This window comes from Branchiostoma belcheri, unplaced genomic scaffold (genome assembly GCF_001625305.1).
Source record: "Branchiostoma belcheri isolate BF01 breed outbred unplaced genomic scaffold, Haploidv18h27 scaffold66, whole genome shotgun sequence".
NCBI classification, from domain to species: domain Eukaryota; kingdom Metazoa; phylum Chordata; class Leptocardii; order Amphioxiformes; family Branchiostomatidae; genus Branchiostoma; species Branchiostoma belcheri.
Genome location: NW_017804309.1, coordinates 197,632 through 211,472, shown reverse-complemented (window position 1 = coordinate 211,472; position 13,841 = coordinate 197,632). Strand labels below are relative to the sequence as shown.

The following is a 13,841-nucleotide window of genomic DNA, read 5'->3' as shown; positions in this document are numbered from 1 at the left end:
TTTTTTTTTTTTTTTTTTTTTTTTTTTTTTTCGCGCCTCGACTGCAGGGTGGGTAGTTCGGGAACGTCACGCCTGCCAGCTCGGCTGATGATGCGGAGGGCTCGCCGTTGGACCCGCTCCATCGCACGCTCCTGTTCCTTGCTACATCCGACAAGTAGGACATGTCCATACTCTAGTACAGGACGCACAAGTGCCAGGTATACCAAGACCAAGTCTGCAACACTGGTTCCTTGTTTAGAGAGTAGCCTCAGATAATGAAGTCTGCGAGAGGCTTTTGTGACCATAGAAGTGACTTGTTCTTGGAGGGTTAAGTTCTTGTCGAGGATGAAGCCAAGGCCTTTTGCACTGTCAACCCAGGGTACGCACGCTCCCCCTAGGGTTAGCCTTGGTGGGCTGGGAACAGATCTGCAGAGACATATCTGTAGCATTTGACTTTTCTTCCCATTTAACACCACAGGGGTTAGACACCTGAGTCTTCCCCTTCCGGGACAGGGAGGGGGCTGTTAAAATAGCGTGATTCACTGAGCCGGAGACTACAAAAGGTGCCCTTGAATAATAGATAACCATCTATTCCTGTTTTATTGTGTTCAAAAAGGTCTACCTGCATTTGGAAATTGTGATAACTTTAATACACAGCATGTATAGGGAAAGGGTGAGGTTGTTTCTGCTTTTGTTGTGGTTGTTCTCTATATACTGAGTATACATCATCATCATCATCATCTGGTCGAGTTAGTGTCTCGGACTTCCATGACCATCTCCCTCCACTTCTCTCGGTCCTCCATAGCTCGAGGGAGGTCAGCTACATCGCAGTGTGTATCGTCGCAGAGTTGTTGTATAAATGTTTTACAGGGTCTGCCTACCCTTGCATGTCCATGCTTTGGTGTCCATAGAAGTACATCACTGATGATTTCCCCTTTACTTCGCCATGCATGTCCAGCAAACCTGAGTCTCCTTTCTCTGATGACCTGAGATAGAGGTCGTAGGTCCCCGTATAACTGCTCCTTTGTGGGGTGTTCCTTCCATGAAGTGTTAAGAACTACCCTTAGCATCTTTGTATACGTTCCGTCTAACTTTTTCTCCAGACGTCTTGTGAGCGTCCATGTGTTGCTCCCATACAGCAATACTGAAACTGCAGTCGCTTGGAAGAATTCACGTTTCAGCTTATTTGGCAGGGGGGATTTCCAGATCACTGATAGCTTGTCAGTTGCCGCCCAGGCTTTTCCAATACGAGCACTCACATCATTTTCAGTTGATGAAATGTCACTACCTAAGTACGTGAATTTCTCAACCTGTTTAATGCTATTTAAGTATACTGAGTATACAGCCATCAATAACCTTTCGGTTGAACTATTTTAAGTAATTTCCACACCCACAACAATTGGAGGTCGCATTCGTGCACGGGTCAACTAACCTGTTAACAACCTGGCGAATGAAATATTTCACGGGTAAAGGAAGGTTACGATGGCTTACTAACGTCGCCTTTTTGTTAGTCATTTTACTTCCGTCATCGTCACCAGTTGTCTTAGTTTGGTCTTCCTTGCCTCCTACGTAAATACTGGACAAAGGGTTGTCAACAGGGAAATCGATTAAATACTACGAACAATATTTAAGTTCGAGATCTCCCTGCATTTCAGGTGAACTCGACCTTGACCGAGAGGCTGCGTCACAGACTGATTTTCATTCGACAGAACATGTTTGAAGACCTGCCTGAACAGGACATGTTGTAGTTGATTCCTGCTCAAGTGTCCATCACCCCATAAACATTTGAAGTTGTAGACTGCTTAACCTGAACACCTGTATTTCTTAGAGACCGTGTTTTACTGGAGTACGTGAGCCAAGTGCAAATTCCAACAAGACACGACGAAGAAGCTTCGCATACCTACTAACGCATACCCTATCCAACTCAACTATCCATGGGTGACGGCGGAGGGGGTGGTGACTGTGGCGGGGGGTTCGGCGGCGGTGACGGTGGGGGAGGATTCAGTAGTTGTGACGGGGGAGGAGGAGGAGGCTTCAGTGGTTGCGGGGACGGCGGTGGCTTCAGCAGCGGCTATGGCGGCGACGGCGGTCACACGACCCATCCGCACGGGGGCGTCTTCGGTCATGGTCTTCACGGCGGCGGCGTAGGACGGAGTGGTCCGAACAGACGCATGCACTACAGCTCCCCTGGGTTCAAATATGTTGGATATCGTTCTAACAATTGCAATAACCCAGCGGCAATGGCCATGTGTCCCATGATCGCTGGCACGGTCTTCTTAATACAGGGCTGTGTCTTTACCAGTATAGGGTTCAGTGCTGGTGATAAACTACCGCCGTTCAAGGTGATCGGACCCACGTTTCTCTGCCTGGCTATTGTACTCCTCCTCCTGGCGTGCTTCTGTTGTAAAAAGGCCCGGGACGCCTTCAACCAGCAGGGCGGACACACGGTACAGGTGGTGACTTCCTCCACAGCCCCCCAGGCGCCGGGACAGACCGTGGTGACCGGCGCGCCGGTAGGCCATGCCGCTCCCACCGTGATGGCGGCTCTACAGTACCCACAATATCCCGCAAGGTAACGCCACTTTAATCTCCTAAGTTCCAGCGTGAATCTTGAAGGGCGTCTTTTGTACGTCGCCTGTTATCTCTCCAAGCAGAAGTTGGTTGGGAAGATTGTGACCGGTTCTGATTTGCCCCGTTTTCTCGCAGCACGGCACACCAGAAAACGAAGCGGGACAAATCAAGGAGGTAATCATAATCTTCCCAGTAAATATCTGCTTAGAGGAGACTTACTTAGACCTAATTTCAACTTTACCGAAATGTACTGGCATTAATGTCAAATATTTATATTATCTCTATGTTCTTTGCCACTCCTAGCGGCGGGCACCCGACCACGGCCTCTGGGACCACCAGTCATCAGTCGTCGGACCACGCCTACCAACCGTCGCACATCGGTATTGCCCTGCCCCCTTCTTACTATGAAGCCACCGGTGGAAAGCCATAAAAGACTTACTTATCTCAGACACTACCTTCTAAAATCAAGACACAACCAGAGCTAGCAAGGAAAACAAACAATCAAATGACATGAAGGACATGTACAACTACAAAACAACATCAGAAATCCGGGAAACAACAAATTTGGACAGCATAAATACGGAAGCAAACCTCCAAAATGAATATTTTGAAATAATTTTGTCTGACGCCATTTTACCAAATTTATCAAAATCATGATTTCAAGTGTCTTCTATTAATGAAAAGGTGTACTAGGCCACGGGCAGTGCCCTATACCATTTCTTGTATCATCGTTTGTACAATGCTTTTCCATTCTTTGCAAAGGATTGAAGTATACAGTTATATCTTTATGCGTGTATCCTTAGCGGTAAACAGTCGAAAAAAAGTAGGAAAATCATAAATGTGAAAATCATATAAGAATGGGACTAAGGTATAGTGCAATGTAAGGCTGAATAAAATGAGGTCAATGAATACCTACCGTTTTTGTGTATTTTCTTTTGAATATCAGTAGGCCGCCGTGTATAATAAACAGATAACTTCGCAAAGTATACAAATAAAACCACACCAGTAACACCGCCCCTGCTGGTCTGATAATCTCACCACGAACCTGGCCTCGCCTCTACTACAACATCCCCAGTAGGTTATCATCAAACGACATCTGATCAGCTCCACGTTTCCGCCGACCCTCACGTGTCAGTGTCACTGTCAGTGACTGACAAAAACTCTGGAGAGAACACTGTGGCCTGGATGCCAGCCTGGCCTTGTGGGCTTTACTCCGCTCCCATGGGCCGCTACCTTGCCAGGCGGCTGAAGCCTGCTAACAACTCTGGCACCTGTGAACTGATGTGTCTAGCAAGCTGTATAGAGGAGCCAGTAAGAAGATACTCTCCAAGCAGAGGTTGTTTGGGAAGATTTTGACCATTCTTATTTCTGTCACACATGGGGAAAAATGGGGAATATTAGAAAGGTCACAGTCTTCCCAACCAACCTCTGCTTGGAGAGTGGAGAGTAGTAAGAAGAGAGAGCATCCGACAAGGGGACATACGAGACATGAAGGGAACATCACACATCATGAACCACGTTTCACAAGAAAACAAAAGGCCATCCCTCAATCATGCCCACAACCTTACAATAGATGTCCTGGCTCCGAAACCAGGTGGAGTCAATGGGGGTGGTGGGCTGGCTTCATGGTGGGGTGGAGGTCCATATATAGGTGCCTGCGACTTCTCTCCAGGCCTCACGTGTTCTCTCAGTGTAAATTTCTCTGCACCCCTTCCCCCACTAAAAATGGACAGAAAAATAACCAAACTAACTAAGCACACACTTCAAGTATCTAATTGTGATTTGTATGTCGCCTAGGGAAAAAAATCGATTTCCCATACATTGCAGATCCACCCCCGAACACACAGACATCAATGATCTGTCCCCTGCAGCAGACGAACGGCGCTCTGTCGTCTGTCGTTCCTGAGTTCCAGCGCGTCCCATCCGCCAGTCCGCACAGACATCTGCCAGGTCTGACCGGAACGCCTTTTTACAATGCGTCCTTCGGTGATACTTTTACTGCTCTTATATTACTTTGGAGATGGAGGAGCCAAGAAGCCGTCGAAGGAGCCGGCGAGGACACCCGCGAAGGAAACGCGCAACACGCAGTGTGAAATGCTGGGCAGGCGGTACCTCCGTCATTGTCAGTGTGGCCTGAGTGATCTTGGTCTTCTCACGGCTGCCTTCATCGGTAGTTCTACGCAGGTAAGTAAAGCCTTGGCGCAATCTGTCAGTTGGAAACAGTGCGTGAATGTGTTTGCACCACTGCTGTGCCAATGTTCCTACGCATAACTGTCGCTGAGCCAAAAGTCTGTGGAAAAATGTCAATATTATGTCGTCCTTGGTTTGATCACTGCGGCTTGATTTGATTTGATGTACGAATTCGAAGACACACAGCCAAGACTACCCCAACTGGGCTGTTACAAAGTGCTAACCCTTGTGATTGAACAATATACAGTATACAAGTCACAAGACACACATATCAAGACGTTTATCCTCAGTTTACAAAAAACAAGAATTAGGTGCTAAAAATATTTGTGCGTGGATTATGCAATGGGTCAAATTCATGAGGTTTATATCAACCTAACAAGCACAATATCTGTGACTGAAAACAACGTTTAAAAGTATCTAAAAGCCATCTGGTATAACCACAGTATTTGGCTCGGCAGACCTCTCCCTGGTTGGGGGTACAACCCAGGCACTCTGGTTCAGATTCGTTACAGAAATGTTATACTTTCTGACGCTTCCGTGCCAAGAATCTAAGGATAAACATCTTTCCATCTCCTGAAATCTGGCAAGACATCGTTTTTTACTTAAACTTCGACCGGAAACGTCGAAGACGGCTAAGAGGAAACTTTTACATTTTGTCCGATGATTAATTTCTCTGTGTCTAAATATTGGTCAGCCAGGTCATGTACCACATACCAGCTTCACAGGCACACGCGGGCCATCTCGCCACACCTAGGTCCCGGCGTTGTTTAGGGCTCAATAATGAGAACTCTACGATAGTTCAAAGGATGATAACGAAGTTTGAAAACTTGTTCATTCCAACTTCCATCTTATCCTGGAGTTTCTGTAATGTTGACATACTTGTACCAACTCCCCATGTGCCGTGCAAAGTCACAACGTCTGATTTTTTTACCTTCACAGCGCGATTTGTAAACACCTCAGCCAGAGCCGGCGGTGCCAATCGGTCCCATTTGTCCCCGTTTATATATGTATTATGATGATTGGACATGCCACTAATTGGTCGTCAAAGCTGGACGCTCTAATTGTAGAGTCTACTGTCTCATTTCTACTAAGTGGATTTTCAGACAGGTGTTTTAGGTTTCCTAAAAGTTTACTTTACCTACTACTGAGAACGGCCCTGTTTGTGTCTCTGACGTGTCATGCCCAGCCCCAAACCCATCTAATTTCCCCCCTTCACGTGTATGTAGTTAAAGTCCAAGGCCTGGTCACAGACTTTTCTCCTGCGTTTCTATACCGCCTATCTGGCAACAGAAGTAACGATATCGTACATACCAGGAGGTCGCGTGGCGGAGACCCGGCACGTGAATGTATGCGGAGTCTGGAAGGCAAGATCCGGCAGTAGCTTCAACTGACACACTGCTACTCAAGACATTCGGCACGTCCTACACTGAAACGGCCTTGAGTGCAAATTCCTCCCTAGGTAGTCATGCGTATCTGAACCTTTAAGACAAAGCCCGGAAAATGCGTGTCTCAGGTTTCGAAGAAACTCAATCATGACTAGGAGAGAAAAGATCAGAGATAGACAGTGCGCCGTCCTGGAAATGTAACGAGAGTTTTGGTGGCATATTCTTTCTTAGACACTTCTAACACTTTCTAACATAAAGACATAACAAGGACATTATGCTCTATATGTTATGCTCTGTGGTTGTTAGAAAACACCTCACCTTTAGAGACCTAGTGACCAAATACACCCAGAACGACGCGGCAGTATTAAAAGTTCAATAGGAGCGATTTGCTCCCATGCTTATTACACACACAGGGATAATCTCCAAGCAGCTGTAGAGTGTGGCCAAGTGTTTTACGCGTATACGCGTTTCAGCAAGCTTTCTAGGTGGCCCTTGTTCTTTATCTCCTCACCTTTCTCTACACTAAAGACGCATTCCACTAGAGAGAAGAAAGACAAGCTTAGTGGAGGGAGAAGATCTTACGTGAGACCCAAAGTTCCCTCGGGCAAGATGTCAACAACCTCCCCATGTTCTCTAGCTCCAGTCTGCACCTTGTCACAGGCCCATACATCTTGTACTCTATCCTGGCCGAGCGAGCCATTGCGATGGCAGGTACCCTTAACCTGACCAGATAACCCAATCGGGAAACATCAGGTCAAGGTGGAGGGCCGTAACCCAGTAAACTAGTGAGTAAGGTCGTGCTGATAACGCAAGAAAGCCGTCCGCACCTAGCCTGGACGCCAGGCTGATTCCAGCAGAGGCCAGCTTCTCGGATTCATGGTAAACCTACAGGCTTTTTCCGCAGATAGCGGTACAACGGACCGGAACAAAACCTATTCGTTCTTAAGTTCCCATCAACAACGAAGCAAATTTATTTGCAAGTTGTAACAAGAACAGTGATTGTAACAATAGACTAATTCAAATACTGGTGATTGTAACAAATAAAGTATGCATTGGCTACATCTAGACAAGTTAGCTTTGGATTCTCGCTAAGAAGCAAGAAGGCGAATCTGCATACAAAATTCTGCACCCAACCTAACTTGAATGTACATATTGCGTGTTTGCTCCGTTGTGACGTGTACGTAGTTAGGCCAATGCGGCAAATATGTTGAATAAAGCTCTTCCTCGTAGAAGGTCAGTGACCGGACCGGTAATGAATTTCTGTAGATAAACGTTTAGTTCTCATTCGGCGTCTTGGAATTTACATTCACTGCTGAATCTCAGGATTTAGATAAACCACATAAACCTGCCACTTTATCACTAAAGCATTCGAAATGTGGATCAACAGATAGATGGCTGTGGACTTTTGTTATTTTTGAAAAAAAAGTTGACATTGTAGGATCTCCAGTTGTATTTCTCAGAGGAGGAATATCTGGTGTCGACCATGTGGCATCCATGAGCGTGATCGGTTCAACGTGAAAGTCGGGAGGACACTTAACCCAGGTTCGTCTGGCCTGTGTCAGCTTAAATCAGTTCGGCCTGTTGGTAATTGATGAAGCCACATGCATGCCTTACCGGGAACACCCCTACCGTTAGACACTAGCTCGCACCTAGTCTCTGCCAGGCTCCTTGGGTGAAACAATGGCCAAATGATGGTTGGTCGGACATGGATTGCCAATGTGTAACTCCTCTGGCATATTACTTGGCTTAATCAGCCAATTTCTGCTATCCTTCAGCAGCCCAAGGAGCCTGGAAGAGACTAACTACCACCGGCGTTGCAGTACCAGCTCACTATCGGTTATCTTGCCTCCAATAAAATCACACAATTACTTCATGCCTGTTTTTGATTATGGGACCCGTTTACCAACCGTCCCTGCCTACCTAAGCCTTACATGTCTGGATACCAGGCAATATTACATATGCTGCAATGCTTTGGTTCCTGGCGTGAATGTTTTCACGATGTGGTCACATTGTGGCGGCCTCCACGGTGGTCAGGGCGCGAGGCCCCGTAATCAAAAGTATGGGGTGAGGGGACAATGTCACATGTAGCTTAAATGAATTGTGGTGGTGATTGGAAGGGCAACAGCCGACGGGAACGGCCTTGATCTTCACTCTTGTTGAACTTGACAATACCATGTCAAAGTAGATGACACCTCGCTAGCTATTTTTCAGGAATGTCTACCTTACTTGTGAGAGTTTTCTTTCCCTTGTACTGCAGCGTCGTTTTCGTTATAGTTGAATATCTGCACGTCTTGCGTGTCGCCTATGACTGATGTCAGACGGGTGCAAACTTGTTCCAGCTTACCCCGCGACACGCTGCCCCCATTCCGCGGCTTCCTGGAGATCCCGCGCCTTCGGTCATAATTTTAGGATTGGGCATTTACGGTTAGCCTCTACCAGGCTTCGGGACACGGTCTGAAAGAACCTACGAGAAATTGGCCACATAGACAGATAACATGCCAGGGGAGTTAGTAGCGAAATAGTACAGTACTCTTTCGTGGACCAACTGCCTTGGATTGTTGTCTGTCTTTTTTGGGCCAATTTCTGAGAGACTGTTTCCAGCCGCTTCACGGAGCCTGACATAGGGAATTCGAGAGAAATGAAACTTGACACAATTATTAGGTATTGAAGTAATGATATATCTCCACAAGAACTCCCGAGGGTTAGTGACGTGCGAAATTTAAGATATACCCTTTCCCTGGTAGCCCAGAGGTCACGACCGCAGCGGCCAGGTCATTTTTATGTCCGACGCCTCACCTGGTCCAACTCACGCGCTGTAAATCAACCGAACCGTGACCACTGCGACTGTTACGCTGTAACCTCCTCTTTCAGCGGACCGCTTGTCACTCTATATACAGCACTTGGCAGTTGCCACAGTACCTCTCGACGACATTGTTAGCACAGAGGGTCCAGAGGAGCAGGGATTTAAATCAACTTCATCGACGCAGCACACCGGGTATCGTCCCTGACATCACCTTTTATACCGCAGTGTTATGGCCTGAGCCAAAAGGTCACCAAACGACGTGGTGTGGTTACGGGGTATCGGAATACCGGGTCGTATTAACTGGCACGCGTCCAGTTTCACGCATGAGGTCTGACACCTCATTTATCCTCAGTCAGGATGGCACGGAACGTCTGGGCCTGTTTCTGAAAAGCCAAATGCTAAAATCCAGGTACGAGTCTACTAGTAGTTCACAGGCTGCCGTCTCCAATAAGATGTGGGATTCAGCTCAGCTCAGACTCAACTAGAGTTCTACGATCTCATACCTTCGCCAAATGAAGTTAGCCTTTATGAATAAGAAATTATATATTAATCCCCCTGATTATGCAAATAGGATCCTCAATTGCATGAATTATATCTGTTGATCATATTCTACACCAAAAGACAGTCTTATCTTAACAAAGAATGCCATCATAGCATTTCCTCATAAATTATGCAAATGTGGTCCTTATTTGAGTAAGTTTTGTTTAATTATGCTCACCTTCACTTAACTTTCAAACACCCCAAGTATGAAATTCCAGGCAGTTACCACCATGCAATTATAACATTTTCTCATTAATTATGCAAATTAAGTCTTCATTTGCATAATCGATATCTGCCTGTGCTTCTCTCGTTCTTAATAACATACGTTACAAGCTTGGACTTCCAATAATGGAATGCAGCTGATTTAGAGAATTTCCTCATTAATTATGCAAATTACATTCATATTTGCATAATTGTAATCTCATTATGTCAAGCATCACTTAAGCTACGGACATACCAAAATTCACGATGATCCATCAATCGGTTCTTGAGTTATCCTCTTTTAAACATTTGTCCTTTAAACCCCCCTGCAGTTCTAGAGCAAGCAACTAGGGGGCCCAAACTCATATCGTTTTATCCCCAGCACAAGAGCTATCTACAATCCAAATTTGGTTACCCTAGCTTGTCTGTATCATGAGATATCAAAACCGTAAGTTCTGCTGCAGTACCATGACAAGCCGCCAGGGGGCCCAAAATCTAATCATTTTGAGGTCTCATCAAGACCTACCCAACTACCAAATATCAAGTCAGTCCATTTAAGCCTTCTCAAGTTATCCTGTTTACAGACACACACACACACACACACACACATACACGAACGCCTCTGAAAACATAACCTTCTTGGCGAAGGTAATTAAATGATTCACGCGCGTCTTTGCGGCTTTAGTACGTCTTCAATGTGGCAGTGCACTTGTTCCTCTTCGCCTTGTAGATTTCTGAGAGCAAAGAATTTGCAATGCTACTAAAAAGACGTACTAAGTGCCACACAATTACAAGCAAGCACTGAGACTAAGATGAGGTGTGGGCCATCTTAACTCCGGTTACGACTGAGTGAGTTCTGATGATTCCGTCCTTGTTAAGAGTTAACTGATTCTGATTTAATGAGTCCCCAGTGGGAGATGTACTGACAAGTGACGTCCATCTGCCTCTGATTATCTGGTGTCCTCGCCTCACTTTGGATGGCACGGTGAGGTGTGAGTTAGCCTGGATGCCAGACTGTCTACAGGACCTTCATAGGCCAGCTTCTCAGCTGCAGTACCAATTACATGAACAAAGGAAATTTTTATCACAGACTACACATACGTACATCTGCTTGAAGATCGATTCAGCTGACCGGTCCTCTACCCCAAAAACCTCCTCTTCTAACACAGTAACAGGAAACAATTTCACAAGTTTTCTGTTTTGTCTAGATCTGGTTCGTAACAATTTGCAGCTGCCTGGAAATCACACGAAAGAAACAAGTTGGTTGCATGTTTCCTGCTTTACGGTGCTCCCCGCTGGTTGTCTTTCTGTTAAAATTGTTTGGCCGATGGATAATCTCCAAGCAGATGTAGGTCGTCATTTCGGATGGTGACGTAAAGACGGCGGCCCCGTGTCTGAGAGAGCTTCAGAAGTCAAATACAGCTTCAAGTGTCAAATCTCTGCACACAAAAGAACCCACCAGACTTGCTATTATTGATAGTCAACATGGATACAGTCAATGAAACACAATTATGTGACACGTGACTATTTTGATTTCAATTGCTGATACATGTACTCTAAATCTATAGTCCGCTCTCAAGATCCACTACCCAGGTGCCAAACAAGTGGATTTTGGGCAAAATGTTGGGGAGCGTACTAAAGCTAACATACTGTACTTCAGACTACTAAACTCCTTGTGTTTCACTTGGGAATCAGTGGAAGAAATGTCCCAAATTTTGTTAGCCTGGATGCCATACCCATAACAGGCTAGGTCCAGAGTTTCCCAGCGTGTGAATCAGTACCTAACTGAGGGGGGCTGTGGTATAATTTTCTTGGGGGCATGTTGGTCGAGTGGAGGAACTGGCCTATGTAGACCCTAAAAACAGTCTCGCACCCAGGCTACATTTTTCTGTAATGCGTGGTTCCTGTGAGTGCAGTTTTCTTTTCGCCTCATGACTTTCTTTTCGTCATGCTTTGTTCTGCAGCAGTCGTCGTCCCCGGTGAACTACCTTGAGTTCGACATGCTGAGGAGACAGCTCGGCCTGCACCTGACGGAGATCAAGTCTGTCAAGCGCCTGGTGATGGACGTGCTGAGGAAACTGGAGGGGATCGCGGAGGAGCAGGAGAAGATGAGTCTGCGGCAGCACACGGACGCCGGCCCGACCGTGGTGGTCCCCAAGGAGACCTGCCTCCCCGTGCAGCAGAAGAAATGCCCAGGGATTATGTATGTAGGTGCGTTATCCCAGTCTCCTTACTATTTTCTCAATATTGCTGTCGAGGCTTCCTACAAAGTGCACCGGTCAGACACAGGTCCTTTCAACAAGCGAAGCGACATCTTTTAAGTCACTGTCTTTAGTCTCCTCTAGGTACTCTAGCTCAAAATCTTACCAATTAATATTCATATGTAACTAGTCTAAAGTTAGGAATTTGCATGGAGCGCGTGTACCTGACAACCGTATTGTGTCAGCGGGCTGCCAAGGGAGGATCGATAAGAACACACTGTAGCTACATTCCAAGAAAAAGTGAGATATTCTATTTCATTCGCAGGCCATATATCGTGCACGGACATCCTGCTCAGCGGCACCAACACCAGCGGCATTTACACGATATACCCCCGCTTCCACAACAACAGCTTCCCAGTCTACTGCGACATGGACACCAACGGCGGGGGCTGGACCGTCATCCAGCGCCGCATCAACGGGAGCATCAAGTTCTTCCGCCCGTGGAAAGACTACAAGGAAGGGTTCGGCGACCTGGAGGGCGAGTTTTGGCTGGGTCTGGACAACATCCACGCCCTGACCCGGTCGTTCGGCAGCACTCTGCTCCGCATCCAGGTGGAAACCTTCGAGGGCCACTGGCACATCGCCCAGTACGACGGGTTCAAGGTCGCCAACGAGTCGGAGAACTACCGCATGACCGCGGGCCGCTTCACCTACGGCAGTAACGTGCCGGATTCCTTCAGCTACCACGACGGCGCCAACTTCAGCACGTTCGACAGGGACAACGACGGGGACGAGGACGTCAACTGCGGGAAGAAGAGCCGGGGAGGGTGGTGGTACAAGGGCGGCATGCCGGGCAGGAACAAGTGCGGCCTCAGCAACCCCAACGGCCTGTACCACCTGGGCGCGTACGAAGGCGAAGAGAACGGGATCTACTGGTACTTCTGGCGCAGTGACTACCTGTACTCGTTCCGCAAGGTCGTGATGATGGTGCGTCCGTCACACTACTACTACTCGCCGACTCAGGGGCATAACCGCCGTCCACCGGGCTTCCCTCATAATAACCCCGGCCCACAACCATACCCTTATCCATACCCATACCCATCATACAACAACAATGGGCGAGTGCCTCAACAATATACATCATACAACAACCCTGTACCAGAGCCCTACCCCTACCCTGCACCATCACCCCAGCAGCCCTACCCCTACCCTGCGCCAGCACCATACCCTACAGGTTACGACGCCGCAAGCCTCCGGGAGAGCGCTCCGAGTGCTGATGCTTCCTCCCAGTACTACTACCAGAGATACATGCAGGCTGACAAACCAGGTGAAAAGTAGCAGTAGGACAGGCGCTGTTGAGCACAACAAGGTTTTTAATGCCACCGTTTTTTTCAGGAAGAAGTGATATACACCTTCACTGAAGAAACATGGCTGTGAGGAATCTGAAGGCAGTGGGAAACACTAAATCACTAAAGGTGTAAAAAGGGGAACCGAGTCACGAGTGCATGCCGGCGGCTATTACAAGAGACTAGTCCTGCTGGCAATACAATACGTAATGTGGAATATAAACATGAAATCCAGCATGAAATAATATAGTATTACATACATTTGTAGTTCAGGTGTAAACCGTCACTCCTGAAAAAGTAACTCAGCCTAGTATTCTGTGTATTGAAAACGATTTGTCACATTCCACGTTATGGGGACTGATTCCTCTATTTTTGAGATATTGATTGTGTATATATAATTCAATTAGCTAAGATGGGTTAAGGTGCAGTACATCTAGGTGCAACAGAACTCCTTCAGAACAGAGTAAATCAGGGTTACAGGTAAACATTTCAAGTACTAACTGAGTCCCAGTATTTCTTACAGTTACTGATAATCATATCTAAGTGCTATGCATGTGATTGATAATGTCAGGAATGGCTTTATTGATTTGAGAGACTGAAATGTACAAAGTGAAACTGTGCCCAA

At 46.8% G+C, this 13,841-nt stretch overlaps 2 protein-coding genes across 2 annotated transcripts; both read left to right on the top strand.

The window, feature by feature from the left end:
* Window positions 1–1,645: 1,645 nt before the first annotated feature.
* Window positions 1,646–3,445, top strand: LOC109483693 (translation initiation factor IF-2-like). The gene is made up of 2 exons (XM_019786731.1): window positions 1,646–2,551; window positions 2,854–3,445. Exons 1-2 carry the CDS (start codon window positions 1,914–1,916, stop codon window positions 2,978–2,980), a joined length of 765 nt encoding a protein of 254 aa, XP_019642290.1. The 5' UTR covers window positions 1,646–1,913; the 3' UTR covers window positions 2,981–3,445.
* Window positions 3,446–4,487: 1,042 nt separating this feature from the next.
* Window positions 4,488–13,715, top strand: LOC109483694 (fibroleukin-like). The gene is made up of 3 exons (XM_019786732.1): window positions 4,488–4,734; window positions 11,634–11,880; window positions 12,196–13,715. The coding sequence occupies exons 1-3, from the start codon at window positions 4,525–4,527 to the stop codon at window positions 13,206–13,208; spliced, it is 1,470 nt and encodes a 489-aa protein (XP_019642291.1). The 5' UTR covers window positions 4,488–4,524; the 3' UTR covers window positions 13,209–13,715.
* Window positions 13,716–13,841: the final 126 nt, after the last annotated feature.

What these genes read in the sequence shown, in the direction of transcription:
- LOC109483693 (XM_019786731.1), top strand. Translation starts at nt 1,914, where the DNA reads ATGGGTGACGGCGGAGGGGGTGGTGACTGTGGCGGGGGGTTCGGCGGC. An exon ending in TACCCACAATATCCCGCAAG is followed by an intron (nt 2,552 to 2,853) that starts GTAACGCCACTT and finishes TGCCACTCCTAG; the next exon opens with CGGCGGGCACCCGACCACGG.
- LOC109483694 (XM_019786732.1), top strand. Translation starts at nt 4,525, where the DNA reads ATGCGTCCTTCGGTGATACTTTTACTGCTCTTATATTACTTTGGAGAT. An exon ending in TCATCGGTAGTTCTACGCAG is followed by an intron (nt 4,735 to 11,633) that starts GTAAGTAAAGCC and finishes TTTGTTCTGCAG; the next exon opens with CAGTCGTCGTCCCCGGTGAA. An exon ending in CCCAGGGATTATGTATGTAG is followed by an intron (nt 11,881 to 12,195) that starts GTGCGTTATCCC and finishes TTTCATTCGCAG; the next exon opens with GCCATATATCGTGCACGGAC.